Source organism: Prionailurus viverrinus, chromosome A1, assembly GCF_022837055.1.
Source record: "Prionailurus viverrinus isolate Anna chromosome A1, UM_Priviv_1.0, whole genome shotgun sequence".
NCBI classification, from domain to species: Eukaryota; Metazoa; Chordata; class Mammalia; order Carnivora; family Felidae; genus Prionailurus; species Prionailurus viverrinus.
In genome coordinates this window covers 200,102,309-200,119,141 of record NC_062561.1, presented here as the reverse complement: position 1 = coordinate 200,119,141, position 16,833 = coordinate 200,102,309, and the positions used below count along the sequence as shown (strand labels likewise).

Sequence of the window (16,833 nt, the reverse complement as noted above, 5' to 3'; positions counted from 1 at the left end):
TACTTACGATTTCTAAAAGGATCCATAAGAAACTAACTAGTGAGGATTCTTGGGACAACTGGAGATCAGGAGGTCTTACACAGATTTTTTTCTTTCATTTGAATGTTTTGCTATTTACAAGTACTTTTTCAATTAAAAGCCCTACTAATAAGAATTAATCTCTTCAGTAATTTCTAACCACCCAATTAATCTAAGGTTTGAAACATTAGTATGGGCAACTGTAAGATAAATCATCATTCCTTTTCAAGAAATTAGAGCAAAAGATTTAGAAATACTTTTCATTTGAAGTTATAAAGTTATGACAGGTGCCTGGAGAGGTAAAAAGATATACAGTATGGGGGCGCCTGGGTGGCTCAGTCGGTTAAGCGTCCGACTTCTGCTCAGGTCATGATCTCACGGTCCGTGAGTTCGAGCCCCGCGTCGGGCTCTGTGCTGACAGCTCAGAGCCTGGAGCCTGTTTCAGATTCTGTGTCTCCCTCTCTCTCTGCCCCTCCCCCGTTCATGCTCTGTCTCTCCCTGTCTCAAAAGTAAATAAACATTAAAAAAAAAAAAGATATACAGTATGATGTAGATAAGAACAATTCTTTTACATGGTTTTGTTTTACTCTATAAAAATGAAAGTCAGTATGTACCTTTTTATATTCACCCTATTAACACCACTGTTTTGTTATATGTTGTCCTAGCACTTCCAAATTCTATATACTGTCTTCTACCTTAAGCAGTGAATATCACGTAATGGCTAAGAAGTAACTTTGGAGTCTGATGGAACTAGGTTTAAGTAAGCAGACTGTGGGCAACCTACTGCTTTCAACATCTCTAAAATGGGAATAATAGCATCTACCTCATGTAGTTGTTACAAAATAATACAACGTATTATGTTTGTCACAGTACCTGATACAAATAAGCATACAACATATAACTTCTAGTGCTCTGTATCAATTGATTCTGTATTGATGGTTTAGTCACTAGCTGTGCATACCTTCTGAATACATTATAGACTTTAAGAGAAATCCTGGGGGCTAATTTATTAATCTAAATAGTTACTTGGAACTACAGATATCACCACTGAATGACAAGAACCCTTGTGAGAGTAACAGAAGTAAACACTAGTTGAAGTTTGTTGTATAGGATGTAAATGTTCATTGGGCCCTCTAACAATCTTCTGAAACATACCCCTCCTGTATGGGTTTTATGCAGACACAGTCACCACAGCTTACGGTTAATAGTGCATGTAGTCACAGAATCTCAGTAAAATAGCAGAAGGAATGAGGAGGCTGCGGCACTGGAATGTACCTGGGCCTGCAGAAAAGCCTCTCCAGGTGTCTGGCCTCTGGGAAATTAAGGAAAGTCAGTGCCAATCACAATATTCCTGCTGGCACTGAAAATGTGCCTGCAGGAGACTTGGATGTTTGAATGTATCTACCTACCCCTCACGGGGGTGTCGTATGGATTAAAAGGCAATGATTGTGAAATCCTGAAAATGAAAAGCTCTCTGCAAATGCTCAACAGTCTATTAGTGGTTATATTCAGGACAACTCAAGTGAAGATTTTCCAGAGAAATGAGATAGGCCCCAACTTTGAAAAGACACAGTTATGGAACACACCAGCCATGTTTAATCTGCTTTGATTCTTTAAAGCTGACAACAAGCAGGTACCCAAGGAAAGGAATATCCTTCCAGAAATTGCTGCGCTCATATACAAAACACTCATATTCAAAAGTTTTGAAATTTAGAATCCAACAGGCAGATTATATCATTGTTACCATCTTTAATCCTCACACAGACATAATAAATCGACTGCAAAAATGTCCTCAAATGTTCACGCTAAGCAAAGTAACCTAGCAATGTTATTTATAGGCATATAAATGTTTCTGCAGAATACTCATAAATGTTTTCTCTCCAAATAGAACATATGTGGCTAGATTTATCCTGCAAAGGTATATGTGCTCTTCCATTTTGCTGCCTTCATATTTTTACAGTATGACTGTAGTAATGAATGTTCAGAGGACAAAGCCTATGTAATCAGTCCAGAAAATAAGAAAAATGTACTATGCATTGAAAAGAAACAATTTTTTAAAATTTTAGTCATTCTACACATTTGCAAGGATTCAAAAAATTTAAATTTAAAGCCACGCTTTCAGTTCAACTAGAAGAGCAATCAAGAAGGGTGACTATTTGGGGCACCTGGGTGGCTCAGTTGGTTGAGTGTCCGACTTCGGCTCAGGTCATGATCTCACAGCTGGTGAGTTCAAGCCCCGCATCGGGCTCTGTGCTGACAGCTAGAAGCCTGGAGCCTACTTCGGATTCTGTGTCTCCCTCTCTCTCTGCCCCTAACCCACTAGCATCCTGTCTCTGTCTCTCTCAAAAATAAGTAAAACATTGAAAAAAAAAAAAAAGAAGGGTGATTATTTGATCAACTCTATTTTATTCCTTTACACTGGGTTAGATGAGGTTGGGGTTGGGGGTGGGGGAATGTTAACATTCAGTAGGGATATAAAGGTCAAACCATCAGAATAGTGTTTTTAAAGGTTGTTTTGAGGAATAAAAATGGCCAGATAGCATGGGCCCCAAAGACAGAATGTCTGGGTTCCAATTCTGGCTCTACTATTATTAACTGAACAAGTTACTTAATGCCTCCGTGCCTCAATTTCTTAGTCTGTAAATGAGAACAGATAGCACCCAGGGCTATAAAGTGTTTAGTAAATAAAAGTTGAGACTATTAATGGTCACCAACTGACTACTGAGGCTTTAAATTCCTCCCAGTCAAAATCATGTGCAGCCTTAAGGTTTGATATATTATGAAAGCATTGGTAAAACAAAAGTTGTAGTAGCAATTGAAAACATTTGAGGACTTCGACAGACTAAGTATCTGGAGTCTTCCATAGCTCTTCCTTTTCCTCTCTCCTAATCCTAACCCACAAAGCCTGTGACTTCCATCCACAAAATAGTTCTAAAATATGTCCACTTCCTTTCCATAACTGGCCAAGTTGCCACCTCCACTGTTACCACCTGGACAACTTCAAGGGCCTAACTCAACTGTCTGCATCCATTACTGGCCTGCTCAGTAATCTCCACACATTAGCAGAAGCGATCATCCTGAAATTCACATCTGTTCACATCACTCCCCTGGTTAAACCCTTTGGGTAGCTTCTCACTACTCAGGATACAGTTATACAGTTCAAAACACCTAACAAGGCTCTATCTAGTATCTGGTTTCTCTTCCCTTTTCCAGGCTTAGTTTGTACCATTTTCCCCCCTCATGTTAGTCTTCGGTTCCTAAAACAAGCTATGTCCCTTCCAACTCAGGACCATTGCACATACCGCTCCATTAGTGTTCCTTGGTCCCCTGGCCAACTCTTCATCCTTCAGGTACAGTTTTTACTTCATCAGGCAAGCTTTCTATGGCATTCTTGAAATAAATTGATTCTGGGGGATTCATGTTCTTCCAGCATGCAGTTCTTCTATGTAATTTTCAGTTATAGTTACTTATCAGTTTGTTTTAGGTCTATTCCCCAGTTAGACGGCTAGAATCCATGATAAATAAATAGTGCATAATATACCCTGTATGCCAGTGATAGGCACATAAGAGGATCTCAATATTTCTTTAAAGATCTATACTAAGGGTTTATACGTATTTCCCAGTTTAACTGTCACAACAATCCTAGTATCAGTACTACTATCCCAAGAGGAAAGTGAGCCAAGTGTTAGGTGGCCAAGAGTACTATGTGCCATATTCAAAACTTCAACATAGGCCTTGTCACCAAAGCTCTATACCTCCTCTGTATACCAACATCTTGATCAAGTCACAGTATTCTGTCCAATTTTGAACTAAATACAGGTGAAGCCAATTGTAAAAACATACACTTGCCCAATAAACCCACTATTTTGCCTATTTATAAATAATGCAATATATAAGTAAGTGTTCTCAGTTCCATACTACATTGCTTTATTTGCGGAATAAAAATAGCCATGAGTTCAAAAGTAGTTTTTTTATGGGCATTATTAGTAAAACCAGGAACTTATGAGGGGAGAGAAAAGGTCCAACTGACTCAGCCAGGACTCGGGGCTGGATCGCCGTTATTTCTCCTCAAAGTAGGCATCCTGATGCTCTCCACAGGTAGCCAGTGTGCTGATGGGATAAGAGCACTGTCCTAGAGGTACTAGCCACAGCTCTTAGACTCACCAGCCACTTTTTTCTTGACCTTGAATCGCTCATCTGCAAAATGAGTGTGGATTAGCTTAGCTCCTTAAAGTTTCTTCTAGCATTAGGATTTTATTATTTATATTAAACAAGAAAGAGGAAATAACAGTAACAACGGAGTCCATCATCAATGGCCTCTCGTATTTGGCTGAAGGCCTCATGGGTAGGTGTCCCCAGACCCCATTCAAACAAGATGATGGCTGAAGCCTAAGTTACACGATCATTTTTTCCTGGCTGATCTAAGCTCCATTAGTAAGACTGAAACCTCCCCTAAGATTTAACCCCACAAATTTTAATAAATATATGACTTAGTCACTCTTTGGGGAAATAATTGTTTGCATAGGCTTTCAGTTTTTGTCTTTTAGCCCTTAAATTAAGCAAAACCCGTGATACAAGGGAGATGGATGTGAACTTTTTTTTTTTTTTTATGCAGGGAAAGCATTCCTGGAATTGTAACAAAATTAGTTTTGGGAGTGAGGCTGGTCTATTTTTATTCGTGGTGTGGAACACTTGAGTATCTTACTTGGACCTACAGACCAACCTCTCCCCAACCCCCCTAACACTCAAGTCCGTACACATGTACACAGATACTCTGTGCGTACTTCTGAATTCCCTGGGTCACTTTAACAATTGCTGAAGGAAAATCTGGTGGCCTTAACCTAGACCCAGGGCATGATTTATGCCATCGTAATTTTGTGATGTTTGGACAATTCTGGTTTACTCTAGTGAAATTCTCCTAAATATGATTTCAATATCCTAAAAGCAAATTTAATCCACGGGCATTTACAAAACAATCCTTTGGCAGATACCAAAATTGGACTTTTTAACTTCTCTTGTTGACTTAACACATATGCAAGTGAATACTAAAGTTTCTAAAATAACTCATTCAAATCTTCATGAACGTTTTCTGTATTTCTTTCAAATTAGCATGATCATTTTCTATTTTAACTGAATGGCATACCATTTGACTACTTTCCAAGTGAAGTAATAAATATCCTTAAAAGAGATCTTCCCCCTTTTTCAATTCCAAGTGTTGAATTTTCTCCAGGTTACATCAAAATATTAACCTAAGCCTTTAGACTCCATCCTTCTAGTTTAAGAAGAAAAAAAAAAAAAAAAGAAGTGAGCATTTGTATAATCTATAGGTTAACAATCCTTTTATCAACAAATTCCTTGTGCCTCTCCAGTCAAGGAATTCACTTGGGACATATTTCACTTTTGTTTCTCTACCAAGGTGCAAGCCTTCCAATTTTTCTTTCTTTATCCACAGGACCCACTCTCTGGAGGACTTCTTGGCCCTTTAAGTTTTGACAATTTAAATTTCTTCTAAAAATTATGTCAAAGGTAAAAGATTGCTGAAGTTAACAATCCAATAAAGTTTGGACTCCCTTTCTTCTGAAAAGGCAGACATTCTTGTCTTGCTAAAACTGGATACACATACCTTTCTTGTGATGCTTTTAAGAAACAAATTCTCAAGGTAGATTCTCTTTTCAGTTGTTCCCCACTCTTCCAATAACTGTTTTACTGTTAATTGGCTTGATATCAAAACATTATAAAGAAACAATTTTAAGAACAAAATTTCACATATAACTCAGCCATATCAAAGCACGCTTATTTTTACATGTTCTTTTCCCATTTTTCATTCAAAGCACAGTTTATTTTTTATTCTTATTTACTGTTAAATATTTAGTTTGTGAGACAGCGTGAGTGGAGGAGGGGCAGAGAGAGACATACACAGAATCCGAAGCAGGCTTCAGGCTGTGGGCTGTCAGCACAGAGCACCACGTGGGGCTCAAACCCATGAACCAAGAGATCACGACCTGAGCTGAAGTCAGATACTTAACTGACCGAGCTACCCAGGCGCCCCTATAGTTGTTGTTTTTTTCTTTAATAAATATTAATTTTCCTCAACAGAAGACTATTTTTCCAATTTATCATCTTTTCAATTGAGCAACTGTAATTTAATAAACTCAATGGCTATAGGACGTTTAAATTATTTTAAACGTTTTAAGTTACACAAGCGTTACAAGGATGTTACGCATATAGTTTCTTTGGAATTATGTGCTTAAATCCTCGGTGGTACAGTTACTAGGTCAAAAGATGTGAATATTTTGGTAACCTTTGACTTATGTGAATAACTGCTTTTCAAGAAAAGGAACAATGTCATTCATGCCACCAGTAATGCATGCTACCACAATCTTATCAAACATTGGGTCTTAGCATAAACAATTTTGGTAAATTTAAGGATAAGGTTAACATGTTTCTGATTCTCTAGTAAAGTTTAACTTCTGGCAAAGTTGAACCTTTCCCATTTATTTGTCACTCTTTTCATGAATCATCTCTTTATGGACTATGTTCAATGTATCGATTGGATTCTAGGTAGTATGTGTAAATGTGATTGAATTCTCTAAATGGGACAGCCATAAACTCTGTAATACCTGTTACAAATATTTCTCAACACTATTGTTTTCTTCTTACATTTGTCTTGTTTAGTTTCCCAGTGATTCCAAAGGTTTCCAGCAGCTATTCTCTTATCTTCCACAAGTATGTGTGGCTTTCTGACTTGCTTATTTTTTCTCCTAGTTATCTTTTCTCGGTGTTAGGCTTTGTCATTTATTTTAGGACCTTCCTTCCATCTCCTTTGTTCTTCTTCGATTACATACATACATACACCCCTGCTCTAAACAACAAAAAGAACCAGGAAGTACAATTGTACACACCAGCCTTGCCTATCTGGAACTCCAGAAGGGGCTAGGTTTTGTGGGTCCATGGATAACTTCAAATCAGCCTGCTTGGCTCTCCTCAGCTGCCTTTCTTCTCCCCTTCCTCTGTCATCACCAATTTGTTTCTCTAACCTCTTACCCACCTTCATTAGCTATAGTGAACACACAGAGTCAACCATAAGCATCTACCCCTTCCCTCTTATATCCCTTACTTCATGCCTCTCATTCCCAACACAGCCCCTCCTTCATCATCATGGAGTCCTTTCACTGAGTTATATGGAACCTCAGCTTTGTTAAGAAAAGTCTTCTCTAAGCTCCAACAACATTTTCTTGCACGTTTTCTCATCCTCCTTATACTAGCCAACAAAACTTTTCCTTTCCATAACAGTGCTACTCAGGACAAGTGTGCATTCTTTACAATGCTTTTGGACCATTTCACCATAGTCACCTCTTAATAATTTTCCACCTGAAGTTGTGGCATCTGCTTATACCTGGGACCTCTACATTTCCATTTATCAATTTTCAGGGAGTGTGGTCATCTATCTGAATGAATTCAACACTTGCCTAACATTTATCCACCATACTCTTCCCACTTCTATTGTTATGGACAACATTCTCCAAACGTTCCAAATGGAATTCGCCATTCTCTCCAAGACTATCCTCCAAGTTTTTAGATCTCCCAAATTACCAGCTCTAATTCGCATCAGCCATCTAATATATTGATATAAAGTTATACATTCTATCGAATTTTCTACACAGATGATTATGTCATTTGCAAATAAAGATAGTTTTACTTCTTTCCAATCTGGAAGCCTTTTCTTTTTCTTGCCTAATGCCCTGGTTAGAATCTCTACTACAATATTGAATAGAAGTGTTGAGAACAGAGACCCATGTGTTCTTATTCTTGATCTGAGGAGGAAAGAATTCTTCCACCATTAAAAATGACAACTGCTGGGACGCCTGGGTGGCTCAGTCAGTTAAGCGACCAATTCTGAATTTCAAGTCAGGTCATGATCTCGCAGTTCATGAGTTTGAACACCTCCTCAGGTTCCGTGCTGGGGCTCGGAGCTGGCAGTTTACAGCCTGCTTGGGATTCTTTCTTCTCTCTCTGACTATCCCCCACTCATGCTGGGATCTTAAATAAGCTTTAAAAAAAAAAAAGTATTAACATCTGACATGTGGGTTTGGCTATTTCCCTTTTAGGGCTCCATCAGTTTTTGTATATTTTAAAACAGTTTAAAAGTTCTATAAATGTTTAGTACTCTTATATTCTGTTGATTAAAAGATCCCATTATAAAATAAACTTCTTTATCCCCAGCATTATTCTTTGCTATAAAATCTACCTCTTCTGATAACACAGCCACTCCAACTTTGACTCCTGTTAGCACGATACCTTTTTTTCCCAATCTATTTGTGTCTTTATATTTAAGATTTGTTTCAAGTCTTATATAGTTGGGTCCTGCTTTTTGTTATTTTATCTAATATCGATTTCATTCCCTTAATTGAGTCTCAACTATTTAATTTGCTTACTGATGGTTAGGTTTGAGTATATCACCTACTACTTGTTTTCTATTTATTCCATCTATCTTGTTCCTTTCTTTCTGTTTTTGTTTGTTAATTTTTGTTAATTCCATCTTATATCATCTGCTGCTTTCTTGGCTATCACTCTGTTATTTCAGTGGTTGTGTTAGGGTTTATACTACATGTTTTATCACAGTCTACCTTCAAGTGCTATTATAATCACTTCACATAAAAGAACCTTACGAAAGTCTACTTCCCCTTTTCCACTATGAATTTTATGCCATTATTCTCCTGCATTTTACTTTTCACATTATAAACTCGATATACTGTTTATTTTTTTAGAGAGCGAGCTCCTGCAAGCAGTGGAGGGAGAGCGAGAAGGAGAGAGAGAGAGAGAGAAAGAGAGAATGAACCTTACTTAAGCAGTTTCCATGCTCAGCATAGAGCCCCACACAGGGCTTGATCCCATGACCCTGGGATCATGATCTGAGCTGAAATCAAGAGTTGGACGATCAACCGACTGAACCACCCACGTGCCATGTTATAGGGATTTAAATAAGAACTAAATTTTATATGACTACCCACGTGGTCACCATTTTCTGTACTTTCCCTTTCTTTGTATAAATCCAGATTTCCATCTGGATTCATTTTTCTTCTGTCTAAAGGACTTCCTTTAATACTTCTTTTAACGCTGGAAAAAGTGTAACAAAAGTAATAACAAAAAAGTACAATGAAGACGTTTTTATGTTTTATCTTTTTCAAAGATATTTTTGCTGGGTATAGGTTGATAATTTTTTTCCTTTAGTATTTTAATGATGTTGCTCTGTCTTCTTGCTTGCCTTGTTTCCAGTAGAAATCTGATGTCACTCTTACCATTGTTCCTCTATAACACCCATTATCTACTTTTAAGGTATTCTGTTTTAGAGGCGCCTGGGTGGCTCAGTGGGTTAAGCATCTGGCTCTTGGCTTTGGCTCAGGTCATGATCTCACGTTTTAGGAGTTCAAGCCCTGTGTTAGGCTCCACCACTAATGGTGAGGAGGCTGCTTGGGCTTCTCTCCCCCCCCCCCATCTCTGCTCCTCTCCCACTTGCTGTCTCTCTCTCTCTCTCTCTCTCTCTCTCTCTCTCTCTCTCTCACACACACACACACACACACACACACACACACACACACACACAAAGCAAAACCCACACATTTTAAAATGATATTCTGTTTAATTCAAAGTTCTCTAGAGAAACAGACCAATAGTAGTAGATTTATGTATATACAGAAGGATATATTCTAAGTAATTGACTCAATTATGGAAGGTGGCAAGTCAGTATCTGCAGGGTAACCTGGAGAACCAGATGACAGCTGATGCTTCAGGTCAAGTCCAAAGGCTACTTGATACAGACTTCCTCATTGCTGGGGGGTGGGGCAGTGGTCATCTTTTGTTCAATTCAGGCCTTCAACTGGTTGGATGAGACCCACCCACATTGTAGAGGACTGTCTGCTTAACTTAAAGTCCACTGACTTAAATATTCATCTCATCCCAAAACACAAACATCCAGGATTGTATATGACCACATACACGGGCACCGTGGCCCAGGCAGGTTGACAATATAAAATTAACCATCATACTTTATCTCTGGTTTCGAGCAACTTTATCATATGTCTTTGTGTAGTTTGCTCATATCTTGTTCTTGAGGTTTAATAAGCTTCCTGGATTTGTTGTTAAATTTCTTCAAGTTTAAATATGTTTTAGACATTATCGCTTCACATATTTTTTTCTGTCCCTTTTTCCACCCTTTATGTCCACACACTTCAATGACCCATGCTTGGGGACTTGGACCTGTCCCACAGTTCGTGTTGCTCTTTGCATTTCCCATTTTCTCCTCCCTCTCTCAACACTTTGGATGGTATCTAATACTAATGGCCTTCAAAATTCTTACTCTCCTCTTCTGCAATGTCTAATCTGCCACGAATCCTATCTGGTGCATAGTCATCTCAGATACTGTTGTATTCACCACTTTACATGGGTTTTTTACAATGGTTTATATGGGTCTTTTAATAATTTTCCATGTCTCTACTTAACTCTATGAATAGATGGAATTCAGCTATAGTAACAGTTTTAAGTTTTCTTTGCTAATTCCTTTATCAGTTCTGAGTCAGATTCAATTGATTTTTCTTCTCATTATAAATCATGTCTTCCTGCCTCTTTACATGCCTGGTAATATTTGATTGAGTGTCCAACGTTGTAAATCTTATCTTAGGTGCTGGGTAATTCTGTTTCTGTAAATCCCATACAGCTTTGTTCTAGGATGCATTAAAGTTAGTAGCAAACAGTTTGCTTGAGCCTTTGGTCTTCATTTGATTTCTTAGGTGGGTCTAGAGCAGCACTCAGTTTTGGGCTGATTCCTGAGGCAAGAGTCTCCTGGTACTCTACCCAGTACCTTTTGAATTATGACGTTTTCAGTCTGGCTAGTGAGAATAGCCATAACTTTTAGCCCTGTGTGAACACCAAGCCATCTTTCTCTACTCTTTTCAAGCGTTCCTTTCCCTGGCCTTGGGTAGTTTCCTCATGTGTCTGCATTGAATACATTCCTGGTTACTCAAGGCAGACCCTCTGTAGATCTCTAGGGTTCTCTCTCTTCCTCTCCATTACCATGTCCCATGAACCCTAGCTGCCTTGGTCTCTCCAACTCTTAGGTCTAGGTCAACATAGGGAGTCCACTGAGCTCTACCTCAGTTCCTCCTGGAAGTGTGCCATGGCCTAGGAACTCTCTCAAGGCAGTAAGCTGGGGCAAATGCAGGGCTCTTCTCATTGGTTTCTCATCTCTCAGGGAGGACCATCTTTTGTTGCTTGATGTTCACTCTCCTGAAATCTGTTGCATATTTTGTCTGTCCTCCAACCCTCTCCCCCCATGTACTTCAAGTAGGAGGGTAAACCCATTCCAGTTATTCTGTCTTGACAGAATTGGAAGTCCTCACTCATTCTTACTGTCACTGCCTTCTGTTGAGCATCTTCTTCTTTCCTTCTCTGTTCTACCGTTGCACCTCTGTCCACAGCATCTCTCCTTGAAAAAACAAATTCCCCAGACACTGCTTTCTCTGTTGCTGTTTACTTTCTTGAAAGGGTGGTCAATGTGCAGTCTTAACAAGGGGCCAAGGAGTGAAAAGCAAGGTCTATACATTGTTATTTCCTCTGCTCACCACTCCCTCATAGCTCAGGCTGGTTTCTACTCTAACTCTGCTGAACGTGTTCACTAATGACCATAATATCGCCACACCCAACAGTCCTTTCTCGGACTTGAGGCTGATGATTATTTAACTCCAGTTCTTTTGGCCTCTTGTTCCTATTTGCCTATATGATACCATATAGAACTGCCTGGCTTAGAGTCCCTGTCTTGTGCAGATGTTAGAATGTAAGTTCAAAGTGTAGAAATGTTGATCTGTTCTGTTGACTAATGCATACTCAGTGCCTAAATCAGTAGCAGTCGTGTAATGGGTATTCAACAAATGTGGAAAGAATGAATGATACATAGTTGGTGCTTAGCACCTTCCTGCCTTGTACCACCCATCATCCCTCGACAATCTTTTTCAAACCCACAGATCAGTTGCCTCTCAAATCCAGATCCAAACTCTCTCTAGTCAGCTTATCTTCTGGCATTTGGCTCATTGTTGAAAATACTGCCAATGCCTCAAAATTAGCATGTCCAAAGCCAAACTCATCATTTATCTTAAAATTGCCTGTCATGTTTTCTCCACTTTTTACAATTCACTCAATCACTAGGCTAGAGACTTAAGGCACACATAATTCTTTTCTCTTCCTTCCTTTCCCTCTCTATTACCGGAAGTGATAGCTGCTCTTACAGAAATCAATCACATCTGCCTCTAACTCTCCATCCCCACAATCGAGGTCCCTACTGGATCAGCTCTCCATGGTACAGGTCTTTCTCAGAGGCTCCTCCAGCATCAGGTCACAACGCACCCTACACCTGTGTCCTTGGCCTCAACCCAGGAAGATCACTGTTCTCTGAATACATCCTTTGCTTCCTATCCTTCTTCTCCTCACCCCATTTCTCTCTGCTCAGGTATCATTCATCATGAGGCCGTCCTCAAATGTAACATCCCCTATGCCTTCTTTGACTCCTCAGATTAGAAATGACCCTTTAGCTTTCTCATATTTACCATCAAGCATAGCACATATCACATGGTCTTAAATACGCAGTAAATATCAACTGTTTGTCATTAGAAATCTTATCTTCCTAACCTGGGTGTAAGCTTCTTGAAATCAGAGACCTTCAAAAATGTCTCCAAAAAGTCACTGTGCCTGGTTCAAGATAATGACAACTCATAGAAGCTTGATATCCAAAATGTTAGCCAACTCAACATCTCCTACATCAGAAAACTCAACTAGCACACAAGGTCCCCATAAAAGGAAAATGTTAAAAATCTAGTAGAAATAGAAAAATTATTGCAATTTACAATTGTAATATTTACAGGTATTTTCTTTTACATTATAATTCAAAACTGCTTTTCTAACAATAGTATTTCTGATTTTATACCTCTGGTAAGTGTACACTTTGTGTTTCTTTTTTCACATTTTAGGGGAAATTATTTTGCTTGAAAAGAATTACTGAATTAATAAGGTTTGCATAATTTCATAACCCATTTCTCCAAAGATATCCACAATTTTACCAACAATCAGCCAATACTACTCTCATCACAAATCCTAAGTCTTAGGGATGACTCAACTTCATTTGAAGCCTTGAACTGGGACTCTACCTCTATCACTAGCTGTGTGACCATAGCCATCTCACCATACCTTTGAGCCTCAGATGATTTAAAGACAGAGTCTGGAAAAAAGAGTCTTACCTGCCATGTAAGGCCATTATGAGGCTCACAGAGATAGGATACTTTCTGCAAAAACAGATTCAAATTACTATGGTCTCTTATTCACTCAATAAACACTTGGAGCTATGCCCAAACCTTATACCACATTTGGCATGTATAAAGCCAAATATGATGCTCTAACTGTCCTTAGGGGCTCACACCTCAGGCTGGGGAGACACACGTGTAGATGGCAGTGTTGCAGGCAGTAAGTGACAGAAACATGGACGATGCACAGTGGGGGACAAGGGGGTGCTCAGTTCTCTCTTGGGGAAAAGGAAAATAGGAACAGCTTCACACATAAGGCCGTGCTTGAGCTCTAATCACCCTCTGTCATCTCACCGATTATCACAAACCCCTTCCTCTTTTCTTCATCCTTTAACCAAGCTAGGTCTCTATTGCTTTACAGGCCCACAGTTTCTCATCTATAATTCTAAAATCTGAAAAGCTCCAAAAACCTAACTTATTTGGTGGCATACGTGACCCAAACTGATGTAAGGCTCTTCTTGGTATCAGTATTTTTCCTACTTGTCAGGAAACCCTAGTTAATGATTCCATCACTCGCCCAGTACCTCAACCAGGACCTGAGTCGTCTTTGGCTTTTTTCTCTCACCTTCCAAACCCAACCAGCCACTAAGTGTACTCTCGATGCCTCTTCCTCATGGTGGGGGCGTGTCTCACACACTGTGGGATATTTGGCGGCATCCCTGGCATCTACCCGACAGAAGACAGTGGCCCCCTCCCCTAGGTGTGACAACCCAAAGTCCCGCCTGATTGAGAACCACTACCCAGACAGACTTCTTGGCCACGTCTGGAAACAACATAACCTGGTCAACGGTTCCTGCGCTGACTACCCTCCAGATGAGAACTATGAGGAAAGAAGACTCAGACTCCATCAGCTGCGCTGTTCGGGGAGTCTATGACCGACTCAAGTAGGCCAGAGTGACTCTTCAAGGGGGACTAGTACTCTGTGAGGCCGAGATGAAGCCATTTTGTTACAGTTCTAGAATTCCAGGTTTCTGCATTAGTTTGTATTAATGTTCTCCGGAGTTTGACTTGTTCAGTGGCATTGAAATATCTATCGAGAGAGATACAGGGTGTAGCCATTTAATGCCACTCACCACCCCCAACTCTATTTTGAAAAACGGAACATCCAAAAATAAACTGACTGACGCATTTAACTACAAATAAAGGGTCCCACAAAGAGCATAAAACACAAGACCATTTGGGGGATGAGAAAGGGACAGAACTCGGGCACAGTACCCACCTGTGGTCAACACGACGTTCTCGGGACTTTCACTGCAGAGCTTTGACAACAGACTGGTCTTGCCAGAACCTGTGAGGCCTATGCAAACCAGGTCATACTCAGGTCGTGCGGGTGGTGGTCCCTTGCAGCAAAGTGCTCTAAAACACTGCCAAGAGAGGGGGAGAAATGTGGCTCTTTTAAGTAAGACTGGACACAAAGCTTAGTAACATTCGCAATGACTAAGTATTAAGAAGTAATTAAATAACCTACTCGTTTTAAGAAGCAAAGGTAACCTCAGGGTGGAGAAACCATCTTTTTAACCAAGTGTTCAAAGCTAACATTCCCAGGAATGAGACCTACAGGGACTTCACAGCTCCCCTCCTACTGTCACTGGCACCCTGCGAAGGGCAGGACATCATCGCTCAGCTCTCCTACCAAAAATGCACAGCCTGAATCTAAGCATGAGACAACTTCAGACAAAACCACGCTGAGGAGCACTCCACAAGACGGCTGACCTGTTCTCTAAAATCTCAAGGTCTTACAAGTTGAAGAAATGCTGAGGAACTGTTCTAGGTTAGAGAAGACTAGAGACAGGGTAACCGAATGCAATGCCTTCCGGACTGGACCCTGGACCCTTGGGACAGGCGGAGGAAAAATGGCAGAAATGACATTGGGACAAGAGGTGAGGGCTGACTAGAGGCTGCACAATTGTACACAGGGTTGCAGAGGGTCTAGGTTCCTGAATTTCATCGTTGTACTATGCTGATAAAAGGAAAATCCTTGTTCTGAGAACACACATTCTGAAGTATTTTAGAGATGAAGGGTCTTGATGTCTAATTAATTGGTTAGAAGAATTTCTAAATCTATGTCCATCGTCAGCTCTATACAGTGAGGAGTGTGATAGAGCAAACACAGTTAAGATGTTAATGACCAGAGAAGCAGAGAGTCATAATAAAATTCCTTGTATTCATCTTTTAATTTTTTTTTAATATTTCTTTATTTTTGAGCAAGAGACAAACAGAGTGTGAGCAGGGGAGGGGCAGAGAGAGAGAGGGAGACACAGAATCTGAAGCAGACTCCAGGCTCTGAGCTGTCAGCACAGAGCCTGATGTGGAGCCTGAACTCACCAACTATGAGACCGTGACCTGAGCTGAAATTGGACGCTTAACCGACTGAGCCACCCAGGTGCCCCTGTATTTGTCTTACAACTCTGGTATTATTTCAAAAATAAAAAGCTTTTACAAATCATTAAATTGAGCCCCTGTATCTACCTCTGCCATCTTGACCCGTGCCAAATTCTGTTTCAGGTCAACTGACCTCAGGGTACTGTGAACAGTTGTACAGTTTGTGCATGGCAAGACCTGTCTGCTCTCCAAGAGTTACAGGCAGGGGGGATTTGGGAGACTGGAAATTAGGCAGTTTATGATCTTTCTACTTACTTGACAATCATTTATTAGGGGCCAATTATGTGCCAACTTGTAGAACCCTCAGTAATTCAGGAGAGAAAATGAGGGACAGGTGGGGGAGGGAGACCTATTGATTGCTAGATCATCTGGAGATCCCAAGAGAAAAGACCTATGAAAAGTCTGTGCTAATTCTCATTCAGATAAAATCTGAGGCCTAATTGGCTCTCATAAGATCAATTTGACTATTTCTCTCTCATACTTCTCATATCCAGTTAGTCAACAAATCCTCTCCATGACTCCTCTGAAAGAGCTCTAGAACATGCCCACTGCTCTCCAGTCCAAGCCACCATCACCTAGACAATATCAACATTCTCCCACCAGTCCTGGGATATTCATTCTTGCCCTCTCCATTCTCCATGAGGCAGCCACGATGATTTTTTTATAAAAACAAAATCTGATCTTATCTGCTTAAGCCCCTTCCGTAACTTCCAACTATTCTAGGATCCAAACACTTAGGACCTACAAAGTCTTCCAGAATCCGCTCCACCCACGTGCCCCCCCCACCCCAGCCTCTTTTCGGGTCACTCTCCAGCCACTCCTCCCTCACTTTGCCCCCAGTCATGACAACCCTCTGGCAACTCCAAGCACTCCCAGATGCTGTTCCCTCTTACCCCAAATCTTAGCTCAGTGGACTTGTCAGCTTTTAGGTCTCAGCTTCAGCACCCCTTCTCCAGGGGCACCCGATCTGTTTCTATGAGAATGTGAGCCATTTCTGTCAAGCTCTCACACACGTTTGTCAATTCATCACACAATTACAGTTTCCTATTCATCACCAAACTGTGGGAACCAGACCTCTCCATCTTCA

General features: G+C 40.3%; 1 protein-coding gene across 4 annotated transcripts in view; it reads right to left on the bottom strand.

The window, feature by feature from the left end:
* ARL15 (ADP ribosylation factor like GTPase 15) overlaps positions 1-16,833 on the bottom strand; it is a 411,563-nt gene that overhangs the window by 251,677 nt on the left and 143,053 nt on the right. For all 4 annotated transcript variants that reach the window (XR_007154120.1, XR_007154119.1, XM_047867797.1 and 1 more), the window contains exon 2: positions 14,584-14,728. Coding sequence is in view for 2 of the 4 variants with exons in the window: in XM_047867797.1 (XP_047723753.1) it covers positions 14,584-14,728 (145 nt within the window). In the remaining 2 variants the exon portion in view is untranslated. The remainder of the gene's footprint in view (positions 1-14,583; positions 14,729-16,833) is intronic.